The 14194-nt window shown below is 33.4% G+C and overlaps 2 protein-coding genes across 2 annotated transcripts in view; both read left to right on the top strand.

Annotated features, from left to right (window-relative positions):
• The first annotated feature begins 2865 nt into the window (after positions 1–2865).
• On the top strand, positions 2866–5086 carry LOC141454470 (uncharacterized). Its single transcript, XM_074128714.1, has 3 exons — positions 2866–3024; positions 3649–4315; positions 4839–5086. Exons 2-3 carry the CDS (start codon positions 3649–3651, stop codon positions 4943–4945), a joined length of 774 nt encoding a protein of 257 aa, XP_073984815.1. The 5' UTR covers positions 2866–3024; the 3' UTR covers positions 4946–5086.
• Positions 5087–6367: 1281 nt separating this feature from the next.
• sprt (PDZ domain-containing protein sprite) overlaps positions 6368–14194 on the top strand; it is a 92187-nt gene continuing 84360 nt past the window's right edge. Inside the window, exon 1 of the mRNA XM_074127875.1 lies at positions 6368–6551. The gene's annotated coding sequence lies outside the window, so the exon portion shown is untranslated. The remainder of the gene's footprint in view (positions 6552–14194) is intronic.

Raw genomic sequence — 14194 nt, 5'->3', positions numbered from 1 at the left:
TAAGTATCAAATAAATTGAGAAGCCCCAAAAAAAAGGATTCCCAAAATATAGGAAATTTAAAGAAATACAGTGAACCCATTTTGTAATTAAAAATCACATTTTCTCTGGGCATACTTCTTCTGAAGCCTTATATTTTTAATAATATTATTGTAGGGGTTCAGAAAGAATTGTTCGTGCTGCCGTTACCAGAAGATGAGAGGGTAGTAAAGAAGAAAACCAAGATGAGGTTACAGATGTAAGAAAAATCTTGGACTTAACGTTGATTTTTAAAACGTGTTTTGAGTTGCTAATTAGATTTGAGTTTTGTTTTCTGGTTTGCTGGGACTTAAAAATCTACCATTTTTCTAAGTGCCACCGAATGTTTCTGCGTAGATGTGTGCCCTCATTAGTGTCTTGGATGATTTTTTTTTTCCTAAGTGAGAGAAATATGATCCCCTGAGGGTGAAAGAGACCAACTACCATAACCAAAAACTGCTGCCAAGAACACTGTTGGTGGAAATGGTCATTAAAAAAAAAAAATTAATGGCTGCAATTTTATTGGTTCTGAATTAACTCTTAAGTAATAAAAATATTTTTCATGTTCTCAGTCCCAAATCGCAGTATTAAATTTAATCTCTAATTCTTAAATTAATAAATTCTTTTGAATTGATTCATAAAGAATTTCAAATTAATTTGGCTATAAAGTCTAATCAGTTCATCAAATAAAATTGCTGGAGAAAGTAATAAAATGAGGGATTTTATTTACGTCTTTGGGGAGGACCAATCAGAGTCACTATGAATCCAACAGTTAAACCAAAAATAACCTACAAATATTCCTACTCGATTCTAATTCACCAAAGATAGACAGAATAAATCCTAAAATAAGGTTAATAGATAACACACCTAAAATAGACATACACCTAATCCAAATTCGTCTACGTTTTCAAAATCCAACAAATTATCGTAACATAAATGAGCATGTTCTTATCTGACGTTAAAATCCATTCAAAAACCAGTTCTGGCATAAGTCTCCTTACACACAGTTGTCCTTTATAACTCCGTGAAAGCGGATTTCTCAACCTGGAAGTACTCATTCGACCTAGTTGAATATCTTTGGTCGTTCTCCTAAAGAAGAGTTATCAGACATTACACAGGACAAAGTTAACCAGTCTCTTGTGAGAGAGCAATCTGAGTCTATAAAAATAAAAGTCAGTTGGAAACCTAACATCATTAACACAGAGGAGTCTGTCTGGGTCGACTTTTCTGTCTATTGTGGCTATTATTACCAAATCCTAATCCTCCTAGACGCATCTTCCAGTTTGTCTAGGATAGCCTAAGATATACCTTAATCTGTAAATCCCCCAAGCCCAACAAGTCTTCCCCGGAATAATCGGACACCCTAACCTACATTGGGTATTCAACTCCCTCAACAGAACTCTCACGTTCAAGACTGACTTTCTGTGTATCTTGTAAAGGGTTGACTGGCGGCTCACCCAAGCCTACTGACATCTATAACCTGCTGCTACTCTTTCGTACCATCAAAAAGTTAAATCTTATTACATCATATCTAAGTTCGGAGAAACCTCATGGTGCTTAGCTTCTGATGGACAACTCCAGCTCAAGTCTGGGCGCCTAAGAGGTGGCCTATATTAAGGATGCTGGATGCGCGTTTCTTTCGAAAGAACTTCATCAGCACATTATAAGCTTTATCTATAGAATTAAGACCCAATTCAAATAGAAGAGTTAAAAAAAAAAAAAATCTTCGCTGACAGACCGTACCTTCTAAAGCAGGGGGTCCACAAACTTTTTACCCAGGGGGCCACAGTTCACTGTCCCTCAGACCGTTGGAGGGCCGGACTATAAAACAAACTATTTTAAAGTAAAACAAAAAACAAAACGGGAACAAATAGAATATTTCAAATAAAGAACAAGTAAATTTAAATCAACAAACTGCCCAGTATTTCTGTGGGAACTATGGGCCTGCTTTTGGTTAATGGGATGGTCCAATGTCCGGTTTAGTTATAGTGCTTTGGACTTTCTTCCTACTTCTGGCTGTTACTTTACACCGTTCTCGGAGCCGCGTCCGCCCCGCGTCATCGGAAGTAGTACTGTACATGAGCGACGCAGCGCTTTGCGGCGGCACCGCCACATATAGTGCTCCTCTCACTGACCCTCCAATGAAAAAGATGCCCCTTCGGAAGTGCGGAAGTGCGGCCAGGGCCGGATAAATGTCCTCAGGGGGGGCCGCATATGGCCTGCGGGCCGTAGTTTGGGGAGCCCTGTCTGAAAGGTTTTGGCAGCTGCATCAGTCTTAAGAATCAGAAACTCTCTATGGAACCACCAATGACCTACTGCTAGGCTCGGGACCAGACCCTGAGGATATTTCCGGCCTCGCCACCGGATCATCATTTTTACAGCATCTTTCTAGCGAACTATCCCGAGGTCTATTCTCTGTTTTTCTACAATCAGTTTGCCAGAGAACTTTGTCTCCATTTTGTTGTCCAAAACCTAATCTTATTTTTGAACTTTAACGCTTCACAGATCTAGGAGGAAAAAGTTATTATTATTGTGTATTATTTTTCAAAAATGCAATTTTTAATTATCAATAATTATGTAGTCTAAAAAAGAAACTTAGGAAATGTGTCTTTTAAGAGCAACAGCATTCAAAGAAATATTACGTTTTATTGGTGATAAAAGATCAAAACACAGTGATAACCTTATCACTAGAAAACAAGAACAATTTGCTATAATTTGTTACTGAAATTACCATAATTGTTAAGCACAATAGTTTCCTATTGGTGGTTGTTTTCAGATTTTTATTACCATATGTGTAGCTATTGGCATTTATCAGCAATTTCCCCAAGTTTGGAGTTTTCTCCATCAATGAGATCATACAATTATGATAAAAAAAATCCCTAGGTATGCGATAAAATTTAAATAAAGTTGGTATATAAGCTGGGAATTTTATTGGCTCATGCTTTATATAAGTTCACCAATCACTAGAGAGCGTAAAACTTAAATTCACTGCAAGGCAATCACACATTGTAAGTAGTTTTAAATATACTTTTATTGTCATTTATTTATTGTTTGTTGCTTTAATTAAGTTAAGCTTTTGACTTAAATCGTTGATTTTATCCGTTGTTACACATGTTTATGATATCCCCAATCGATTTATAGTATCCCTGATCGATTTAAGGTACCCCTTATTTCATCCACCTTCTAGGTAGCTTAATAAGTTTGGTGAAGAAAGCTCTTGCTGACTCCAGTGCGTTATGGGTGAAAGTCAGAAGGCAGTCGGAAATGAAATAAACAGGGATAACTCTACAGGGTTATAAATATATAGGCTTCGTGACTGTAAATTATTAAACTAAGGATTCAAGATTGGCGAGGAATCGGTCCAAATAAAAAACAAACTCGTCTTCTTGCCAACGTAAGAAACTGTAACTCAACCAACCCGCATAGCCAGAGCCCTGAAGAAGACAATATATTTGTCGAAACGTTGGCAAAAAAGACGAGGAGTTGATTTTATTTGACCAATTCCTCGCCAATCTTGAATCCTTAATTCTACAGGGTTAGTTTAGGATGGTTCTACAAACTTAAAAACATTTTTTTTGAAATTTTATATTTATATTTACGACCAGGCTTTTTATTATTATTATTGTTTCCAGATGGCACCAACTTTAATGACATTAGGCGTAGCTCTGACAGCGTTATTAGGCGGTGCTCATACTATGGCCGTTGATGATGGCACCAGAAGTCTTTCTTGCTGCGGCCGGGCAACTTTTGATTTAAATAGTGATGACGCAAACTTCCATTCAACGTCAAGAGTGAACAATCAAGACACCACCATGGATCTAATTGGCTCGAGTGAATCGTCAAATAATAAAGATGATGGCGAAGAAACGAGTAAAAGAGCTGCTAGATGTTTTCTAGAAGAAACAAATCAGACGTCATCGACTGAACCCCCAAATAATAAAGATGATGGCAAAAAAAAGAGTAAAAGAGCTGCTAGAAGTATTAAAGAAGTAATTGAAATTCTCCAAAGCAATGGCGATCAACGTGAACCGATTGAGTACAAAGATCTAGTAACAGATAGAACAGGAGGAGGTAATAGAATGATGGCCAGTAAAAGACCGACTTTAAAGCAACAAATGAACGAAGAAGGGGATATGCTATGGAATAAAGATTCGTTTTATAGTACGAAAAGTCCAGTACCTCCAGAACCGTTAGTAGGTTTGAGCCGGCTAACCGAATCCTTGGATGAAACTCTGGACCAGAAGCCTGTTGATCAAAAATCTCTTGAGATCGCTTTGAAACTCAAAAATTGCTATAAAGGTAAACAAAAATTAGATCAAACCTATTATCTAATGTAAAACTATTTTATTAAATACCAATTATTTAAATAAAAATTATGCGTATTTTAAAGTTTATCTCTATCCGATTTGATTATTCGATGTTTTCGTCAATCTCTCGGAGCCAAATGTAACTCAGAAGATTGCCAATTATCTTCCAGAGTGCATTAAAAACTCGTATTTTATCCCCTAGAGTTTCGCCTTTATTTTATTTTTTTTAAAGTTTCCCACTTTGGCTGCGCCATTCTTTGGCACGGTGATCATTCCTCACGATCCTGCGTACTTATACTTTTTTCTCTTATGGGTACACTACTTTCATGTACTCAATTTCCTTGCGGATATATCTTCATTTCTAATTTTTAAACTAAGCTTACTTCACCAGAAGCGTTGGAGGAATAATCGTTCTCTTCCACCACCTCGTGAGTATACCCAATCGGGCAATAGCTCCTAGAAGCAGGCTATACGATGACTATTACCTCTCTCTTACTCTCTCTGTCTTAACACAGACACGCCCATACAGATCTACATATTGCAGAGAAATAGACAAAGGAAGTTACCCTCAAGATATCTGAAGAAGCTCACATTGGACGAAAAGAGGCAAGAAATCCCTTGAACCCGTTCTTAGCACGCACAAAATGATATTTATTTAAAAGTGTGGATCAAAAAGAGACATACAGAAAATTGTAAATTACTTTGTATTAGTGTAATGAAGAGAAATTCATTTGAAATAAAATTTAAGAAATTATAAATTAAACTGTGGTATTTGCAATAATTTATTACTTTTATTACAATCGCATTTTAAAGATTAATTAAGAAATAATAATAAAAGCAATAAACAACAGATGTAAAATTAAGCCTGATATCTTTCTCTAATTTCTGGTATGGTCGAATGAAAAGGCCTTACCCACAATTCCTGTTAAATTTTTACCATTATTATAAATATTATTCCAGGAAAAAAGAGGAGGATTCCTGGAAAAACCCATTCCAGATAATATGGAACACACTATCATACTCTATATAATATCATGCAATAAAATAAAAAAAATCTGGTTAACATTTAATACCCTAAACCAGCGTTTCCCAACCTTGTGGTACGCGAAAAATAATCAATAATGGCGGACATAAAAAAGTTAAATCATAAAAAATATCAAAGACACGTTTTTTTTTCTATATAATACATACAAATTATTTTAATTAATAATATTATACAAGTAAAGTTGTTAATATGTGCAAGTAATAAGGTTAGTCTGTCTCAAGATATACGAGAAAATATAACAGCACATTTGACAGGATTAAAATTATCTTTCATGGAGTATTTTCCCCAAAACCCGAAAAAAAACACAAATGATTTTCAAACCCACCTTCTATAAAGAAAATTTAATAGACATTTCTTGTAAAACAAAAATGCTTAAAGAGACAGGATTGTAATGGAGTAAGCTCTATCCAAGCAACATTAAATTAAATTTGGTACTTACAGGTAGTTGAATGCTTAAAAGAAATTAATTTATTGAAGATTTGGGCACAAATATAATAATCCTAAAGAAGAACTTTGTAAATTAATTTAAGAGAAAAATAAGTACGCAATTTTTAATTGTTTAAATAAGTTTTAAAACTAAGATCTTACACTTTACGAAGTTTATAAAGTGAACATGAACTTGAACTCCTCTGTAACAGATACATTGTGTCTCTATACAAATAAAGATGCTAATAATAAAATAACACACTCAGAATAACAAAGTTGGCGAAATACAATCATTTTTACGAAGTGATACAATTTAGCATGATGTACTACCAAGTGGTGACGCGAGCCAAAAAAGGTTTGGGAAACGCTGCCCTAAACCAATCATTGCAGTAAATAAGGTATTAGTTAGAAATATTACTAAAGCCAACCTTAATGACAGGTTAAGACTAGTAAACAATAAAAGTAAATTCACCCAAACAATGGAAATTAAAAAACAAAAAAAAAAACAATCCTAGAAGAGAAACAGTGGTGGGGAGAATACGAACTTAAGCCGAACATCACCGAACAGTACACGAAGTAGGGAGGTTACTGCCAGTGTTGTCCGGCTTGTAGAAATTCTGCTACTAAATAAACCAATTCACGGTGTGAGATCAGTTGTGTTTGGGTAGACCATGCGGTTAATAGTGAAGTTATTTGGGTAAGAGTTTTGTACAGTGTTAAATGTTTGTTTACACTATATTTGGAGATGTTAATTTAGGTAAGTCTTTTCTTTTAATTTAATTTAATCTTTGTTTAAAATAAAATAAAAGTCGTTAGAAAATTGGTACACAACTTTTTCTTATTAAAATTTACGTAATTACCATTTTGAAAATTATAAAAGTTTATTGGTTTCAATTTATTAAATCTATATCTGTACCTCGGAGGGAAAAGGCACCATGTCCATTTTTTCGATTTTTCAGATTTTGGCACCATTTTACAAATTTTTTGTTGCTCTTTCTACAGGTGTAAAGCACTATGTCCTATGTTTACTATTAAGCGATTTATGTATTTTTAAAAAGCGCTATGATACTTCATTACTTAAGGGTAAAAGGCACTACATGGGCATAAATTTTTTACACAATGGAGATCAAAATAAAATATTTTAAAATATGGGAGGTTAAGTGGCCATACCAACTATAATAATTATGGTGAGAAGTACAGGAAAGAGTATAACCGGAAAAGTGGAACAAAAAATGAATTTGGAAAAATATCTTCATTTGGTTCCCCTGTAAAATTTACTTTTTGTGACATGGTGCCTCTTCCCTCCGAGGTACAGATTATATAAAAATGAATGTGTGTCTGTCTGTTTCTACTCGATAGATTCAAAAACCATACATCCAATCGCCGTGAAAATTTAGGAAATTATTAGGTATATCCCCGGGAAGGTTTTTGGATTTTTTTTAAAAAAATCAGAGTTGGGGTTCTAGGTGCACCCGAACAAATATCCCAAAAATATCAAAATAACATTTAATTAGTAATATTTGTTGAAAGTGTAACCATGAAAACCATGAAAAACAGTTTTTTGCAATTATTAATACGAGAATAAATTATACCGAAGATGGTGGAAAATCGATTAAACTAAAAGAACTCAACAATACTATTGACGTTGATAATCGTTGGGTAGTACCATATTCTCCATTACTACTAAAAACGTATAATGCTGAGTACTACAATTCAGTGAAAGCTATAAAATATATTTGCGAATATGTGAACAAAGGAAGCGATATGGCAGTGTTTGGGGTGGAAAATACAACTGCATCTAACGATGAAGTCACCCAATATCAACTGGGACGCTACATAAGTAGCAATGAGGCTGAATGGCGTATTTTATCATTTTCCATTCATGAGCGATATCCAACGGTTGTTCATTTAGCAGTACATCTTGAAAATGGACAGCGTGTGTATTTTACATCAGAAAATGTACGTTAATGAATTTTTCACATTATGTAGAAATGCTACCTTTGCAAGGACACTACTGTACTCTGAAGTAGGGATAATTTTATTGTTAATTTTGGAGAGGAAAATACAACTGCATCTAACGATGAAGTCACCCAATATCAACTGGGACGCTACATAAGTAGCAATGAGGCCGTATGGCGTATTTTATCATTTTCCATTCATGAGCGATATCTAACGGTTGTTCATTTAGCAGAAAATGGACAGCGTGTGTATTTTACATCAGAAAATGTACGTTAATGAATTTTTCACATTATGTAGAAATGCTACCTTTGCAAGGACACTACTGTACTCTGAAGTAGGGATAATTTTATTGTTAATTTTCATTTCGATGTATTGTATACATTTGATCATTAATACATTATGCTTGAGGTATCAAAACTGCCTTTTTGTTCAAACACAGAAACGTGTGAACGGGTACAGCTAGTATACTTTAAAATAAACATAGATTTTAATCATAATTTGAATTTTGGAAAAAAATATTTCAGTGTCTTAATAATTAAAAACCAAAAACTAGGTTTTACGTGATAAAAATTTAAAATATTTGTTCAGCGCTTTTTTTTTTTTTTTTTAAAAAAAATAACGTATTCTTATACTACCAGCATTAAACTTAAAAATCATTAGAGCATGAACTTATAATTAAGATAGTTTCACCATGTTCACCTCTGGGGAGAATGAATAGCCCCTAAGAAGAGTATGGTATCGAGGAGGACCATATTAGAGAGATATTGCAGAACAGAAGTGGCTGAGGAGAACCAGATGAGAGGGAAACATCATGGTCATCAATGATTGCGTTATTGATGAGAAAGACCATGGCCATTCTTGCACAGCAAAAGAAGACTCGAATGATTCCTCCAGCTTGGAAGCTAGTCTAACGGATTTAAACAGAAATTCAAAGGTTGTCCCCCCTTTTTTTTTATAGATTACTAAGAGTCTGACAGAACTAATTAGTAAACCTGTGGTGTAACCAATAATCTCTTCACATTTTTTGTCGAAAAGTTGAAAATGAAATTTCATGAAAGTGTGCTTCTACAATCGTTACCGAGAAAATCACAGGTTTCACTCGAGGTACTTCCGGGAAAACACGATTTTCTTCAACAAAAATTTTTTTAAATCTTTCTTATTTTATAAAAGTAGCTTATTGCAGAATTTGACGGTGGTATCTAAATCTAAATATTTAAATTTTAACTCGTTGCAATTTCCTATCTTTTTTAACTCAGGGGACCATAACACGGTTACTTCCGGTGATTACGATTATATCGATTACAAAATACCATTCTGTGACGAAGAGTAAGAAAGAGGAAACAAGCAGAACATCGATTAATAATTAATCAAATTAATTAAAATGAACCAGAAAAACAGGCAATTTCATTAAATTAATTAAAAACACGTCAAATGCAAGAAATATACAAATATTATTAATGAAAAACTGGTTCTCTAGTATGGGCAATCTGTCAACAATGGTGCAGCTGATGACATTGAAAATGTAATATAATTTCTTCGCACACTTTATTCGGCTTATTAAACTCGAGTGCAATTATGCAATAACTAATGCATTATTGTATTCGAGTTTATTATTATTATTTTTTTAATTACTTTTTCTCAATACCCGTAACAGGATGTTGCAAAATTGCACATTAAATTTGAGTCTTTATCACCTGGAAATTTGATTGTAAAAGTTTTAAATTCTATTTTTAGTTTAGACTAAGCTATCACCATTTTTTTTTGATTGAGTAGCTGGTTTTTAAATCAAAATGGTTTAACCGGAAATGATCCATTTTAGTGAACTTAGTACCAAGGGACTTACTTAAAAAAAGGGCATTTACCACTGCATACTGGGTGCATTAAAATGATGTGATGATTGCTTTTATTTGATGATAAAACAAATTTATTCTGATTCACCCACAACCATTACATTGCACTACATGTTTTAAAATCTTCAATTATTATTTTTGTTATTTGCATCAACTTTTCTCTAGAATTTGGTGAAAAATTCATTGAAATCTGATGAATACAAAAAGAGATATAAGTGATTGAAATTTTGAACGAATACGAAAAGCTCAATATTTTAAAGTTCTTTATCACCTAAACTATTTAGACAAGAACAATGCTATTTGCACTACATATAAAGATATCTTTTCTCTACAATAGAGTAAAGTACGACCAGAGATATAAACGTTTGAAATTGCGATGTATTCGAAAACTATAAACGGAAACATCTAAAACGTAACCCTCCATATCTCATTCACTATTACACTTAGAAAATAGCCAATTGTACCAGTTATGCAGCTTACTTTTCTCTACAATTTGGTGAAAAATTCATTGAAATCTGATGAATACGAAAAGAGATATAAGTAATTTTTTTTTGCAATCAGAGGCCTCCCCCAAAGCGTGTATTTCTGGTGGAAAATTAATATTGAAAACCGATCACGAATAAGATAAAATTGTAACTTTGATCTTAAATATCTCAACTAATATTAGGGATATCGAAACGGGGGTTAATGTCAGTTTTCACAGTTTTTTTATGTAGTTTTCATAATCATACTCAAAACCAATGGTTCTTATGAAACCCCAATCAGGGTTTTGGCCTTAACTCTGCCAAAAAATGAAGATACAGCCTCGGGGGTAAAAAAATTTGAAAACGACCCAAAAAAAGCATTTAGTTCACTTCGTGTTTTTTTTCGAAATTCCGCTTTCCTAAAAAGTTATTAGCGATTGGTGCGTTTTAAATGGATCATCCTCGTATACAGGGTGAACCAGTAAGTTATGTCCATAGGCCTACTGTGTGTAGTACATCTAAAGTGGAGTTCAATGACGTATTGGCCAACTTCATATTTCACCCTGTTCTTGAGTGACGTCACTTTAATTTTTTTTTCTAGAATCATTACTTTTTTCCAATAAAAATGTTATTACTCAGAAAGTTTTAGGCTGAATTCGATTCTGATGACACGGTTAGAAAGGCAGATAAATTTTCTAAAAATTGATACCATTTCGAAGCATAAGTTATTCTCCAAACAGCCTCAATCTTGCTGTTAAATCTTGCTTAATAAAAGTAATCGAAAATTTTTGAAGAAAACTCATTAGGCCCTTGCGTGATCATTATCAGACCTAGGTGCTGGCCACTTTTTAGTAAAAGTTTCCTTGTCTAATGTGGGCTTTCTAACGGTATATCATTTGCCCAGGATTCCCTTTGATTTTCGTATGAGAAATTACGTTTGTTTTACAAGAAAAACGTGTTCACGAGCACTCAACAGTGTTAAGTTTATCAAGTTGTTTAATTCATTGAAAACTCTTTTAGATGGGACCAGTAGTCAATTTTTAAAGTAGGCTATCTTAAAATAAGGGAGTCTATGATATTGCTATGAATTCGAAAACATTGAGCGAAAACACCTAAAACGTAACCCTCTATATCTCATTTACTATTATACTTAGAAAATAGCCAATTGTACCAGTTATAGAGCTAACTTTTCTCTAGAATTTGGTGAAAAATTCATTGAAAACTGATTAATATGAAAAGAGATATAAGTAATGGAAATTTTGAACGAATTTTATAAACACAAAAAATTTAATCTTCTATTGCGCCTTAAGTATTGTCATTAGAAGATAGAAATTTACACTAGTTATAGAGCTAACATTTCCCTATAATGCGGTAATGAAATCATTAAATTCTAAATTATGGAACAGAGATGCAATGGTTTGAAATTTTAATCAATTTTAAAACCGCAAGTATTTAACTATCTTTAATGCTTTATATAATATTGAATTTTGCAACAGGTATAGAGCTATCTTTTCTCTACAATCTGATAATGAATTCATTAATATCTGTGTAATAGAAAAAGAGTTATTAACGTTTGAAATTTTAACTAATTTGAAAACACCTGAAATTTTACCTCCTATAACTCATTTTTTCTCATTTGGGGAAACAATGAAAACCAATTCGGAATCTAGGTCGATTCTATTGAAAATATCAAGGAACACATCGGATAAGGCTTAGAAAACCATTTGGGGGAACAACATTAATAAAGATGGTAACTTAGAACTTTTAATCGACAAATGATAACATGCTTGTTTTCATGCAAGTCTTACCTTATTTAAGGAATATCCATCAGCATCACAATAGATCACAATCCCATTAGCAGCACTTGACACTTGGCACTAGTTAAAAAAATTCACAACACTATTCGCATTAAAACTCATTATCACGCACTAAGTATAATTTATACACAATTTATAAAGTAGTATTCGCTTTAAAATTCACTATAATTCAATTAATTAAAATATTACGTTAATAAAGAGACACGGAGCAACAAGTTAAAGATGGCCGTCGGTAACTGGCCAGCTGATCAGCTGGTAAATAAAGGTTATCCAAGCAGTGTGACCAACTTTTTTTTTTTTGGTGTAAAAAATAAAATGAAATTAATAAATGTGTAATTAGTGAATTAGGAATTTTATTTCATCAATTGATTTTAAAGTCATCTTTAAAATATCAAACTAGATTTTATTAAATTAAAGCAAATAAAAGATGAAACACTCACAAATTAAATTTTCTGTCAGGTTAAATTTTAGTCATCGGTTAAAGAAATATTAAAAAATATATTAATCTCTGATCAAAAACATCAAAATTTAACCTTTTAAATCTCTTTTACTAATATACTTAGAAAAATGCTAATTATACCAGTTATACAGATAACTATTCTCTACAATTTGGTAAAGAATTTATTGTAATCTGATGAATGCGAAAAGAGATATGAGGCTGAAGTTTTGAACGAATTTTAAAAATATAAATGTATATAAGAATTTATCGTAGTTTTTGGTTCCGCAGAAATACAAATGAATACCAGAGAGTTTCAGTTTTCGTCCATTCGGACAAGGTGTACGTGAATGACATATCGGACTTTCTGGGTCTAATTATGTCCTCCGCACTGAAACGTTCACTACAGGGTGAACTAGTAAGTAATGTCCATAGGCCTACTGCGTGTAGTACATCTAAAGTGGAGTTCAATGACGTATTGGCCAACTTCATATTTCACCCTGTTCTTGAGTGACATTACTTCATTTTTTTTTTCTAAAATCATTACTTTTTTTCCAATAAAAATGTTATTACTCAGAAAGTTTTGGTCCGACTTCGATTCTGATGACACGGTTAGAAAGACAGATAAATTTTCTAAAAATTGATACCATTTTGAAGCATAAGTTATTCTCCAAACAGCCTCAATCTTGCTGTTAAATCTTGCTTAATAAAAGTAATCGAAAATTTTTGAAGAAAACACATTAGGCCCTTGCGTGATCATTATCAGACTTAGGTGCTGGCCACTTTTTAGTAAAAGTTTCCTTGTCTAATGTGGGCTTTCTAACCGTATATCATTTGCCCAGGATTCCCTTTGATTTTCGTATGAGAAATTACGTTTGTTTTACAAGAAAAACGTGTTCACGAGCACTCAACAGTGTTAAGTTTATCAAGTTGTTTAATTCATTGAAAACTCTTTTAGATTGACCAGTAGTCAATTTTTTAAAGTAGGCGGTCTTAAAATAAGTAAGTCAAAGGTCACAAATTGCACTTTAAACATTTACTTCTGATTTCACTGAAATATTTGAGAAATTGCTTGAGGAAATATTTTAAACAACTATTTTTATAATCGACTGTCTTTGAAGTAATCCGGCTGGGCTCTGCGGATGTATTTCATAGAAACTGATCTCCCTCTCGAGTGCATCGTAGTCAACATCAACTTAAACATTCATTTTTCTAATCTATAAAGATTAGAACCGTCGTGAAACCGTTATATGTAAACAATAAACCAATAAATCTAATGTGGCCATATTTGAAATATAGACCAATCAGAAAAGAGTTTAAATTGAGCGTTAAAGTCCCCGTAGGCCATACGCTACTCATTACAAAGGATCGTCTAACATTACCCTGAAGGGGTTTTTGCACTTGCTTAATTTTAAATTAAATTAAAGTATATAAACGCCAACCACCATTTTGATTATGACTATCTCTTCTCCTGCGTTAAAGTCTCTTCTAAACGCGCCTTAATCGCGGTGGGGGGGGGGGAACCAGAGCTTTGAAAAGAAGAAGCAAAAAAGAAAGAAAAAAATAGCCCAAAGTATTTCCCCTATTGTTGTTGGCTGTTGTTAAAGGCACATCCATTCTGTTCATGGCATTATCTACCAGAGCATTACCTCCCCAACCCGGCCCTTCTTAACGTACATAATAAAGCGATGTTATTGTCTGGAGAGTGGCCCCGCTAGCCACTCTGGATGCTGTGAGCAGGACCACAGTCACGATTCTATTATCTTCCCCCTAATTTCTAAATTATCTCAATAATTTATTATTCTATTCGCGCGCGCGCAAAATATAATTTCAAATTTTTTCCCGCCCGTTGTTTATAAGCTTTATTGCAGCTT

This window comes from Rhodnius prolixus, unplaced genomic scaffold, assembly GCF_049639745.1.
Source record: "Rhodnius prolixus isolate KJV_2025 unplaced genomic scaffold, Rpr scaffold_9, whole genome shotgun sequence".
Classification (NCBI taxonomy): Eukaryota; Metazoa; Arthropoda; class Insecta; order Hemiptera; family Reduviidae; genus Rhodnius; species Rhodnius prolixus.
This window is presented reverse-complemented; position numbering and strand designations above follow the sequence as displayed.

What these genes read in the sequence shown, in the direction of transcription:
- LOC141454470 (XM_074128714.1), top strand. Translation starts at nt 3,649, where the DNA reads ATGGCACCAACTTTAATGACATTAGGCGTAGCTCTGACAGCGTTATTA. An exon ending in ACTCAAAAATTGCTATAAAG is followed by an intron (nt 4,316 to 4,838) that starts GTAAACAAAAAT and finishes GTCTTAACACAG; the next exon opens with ACACGCCCATACAGATCTAC.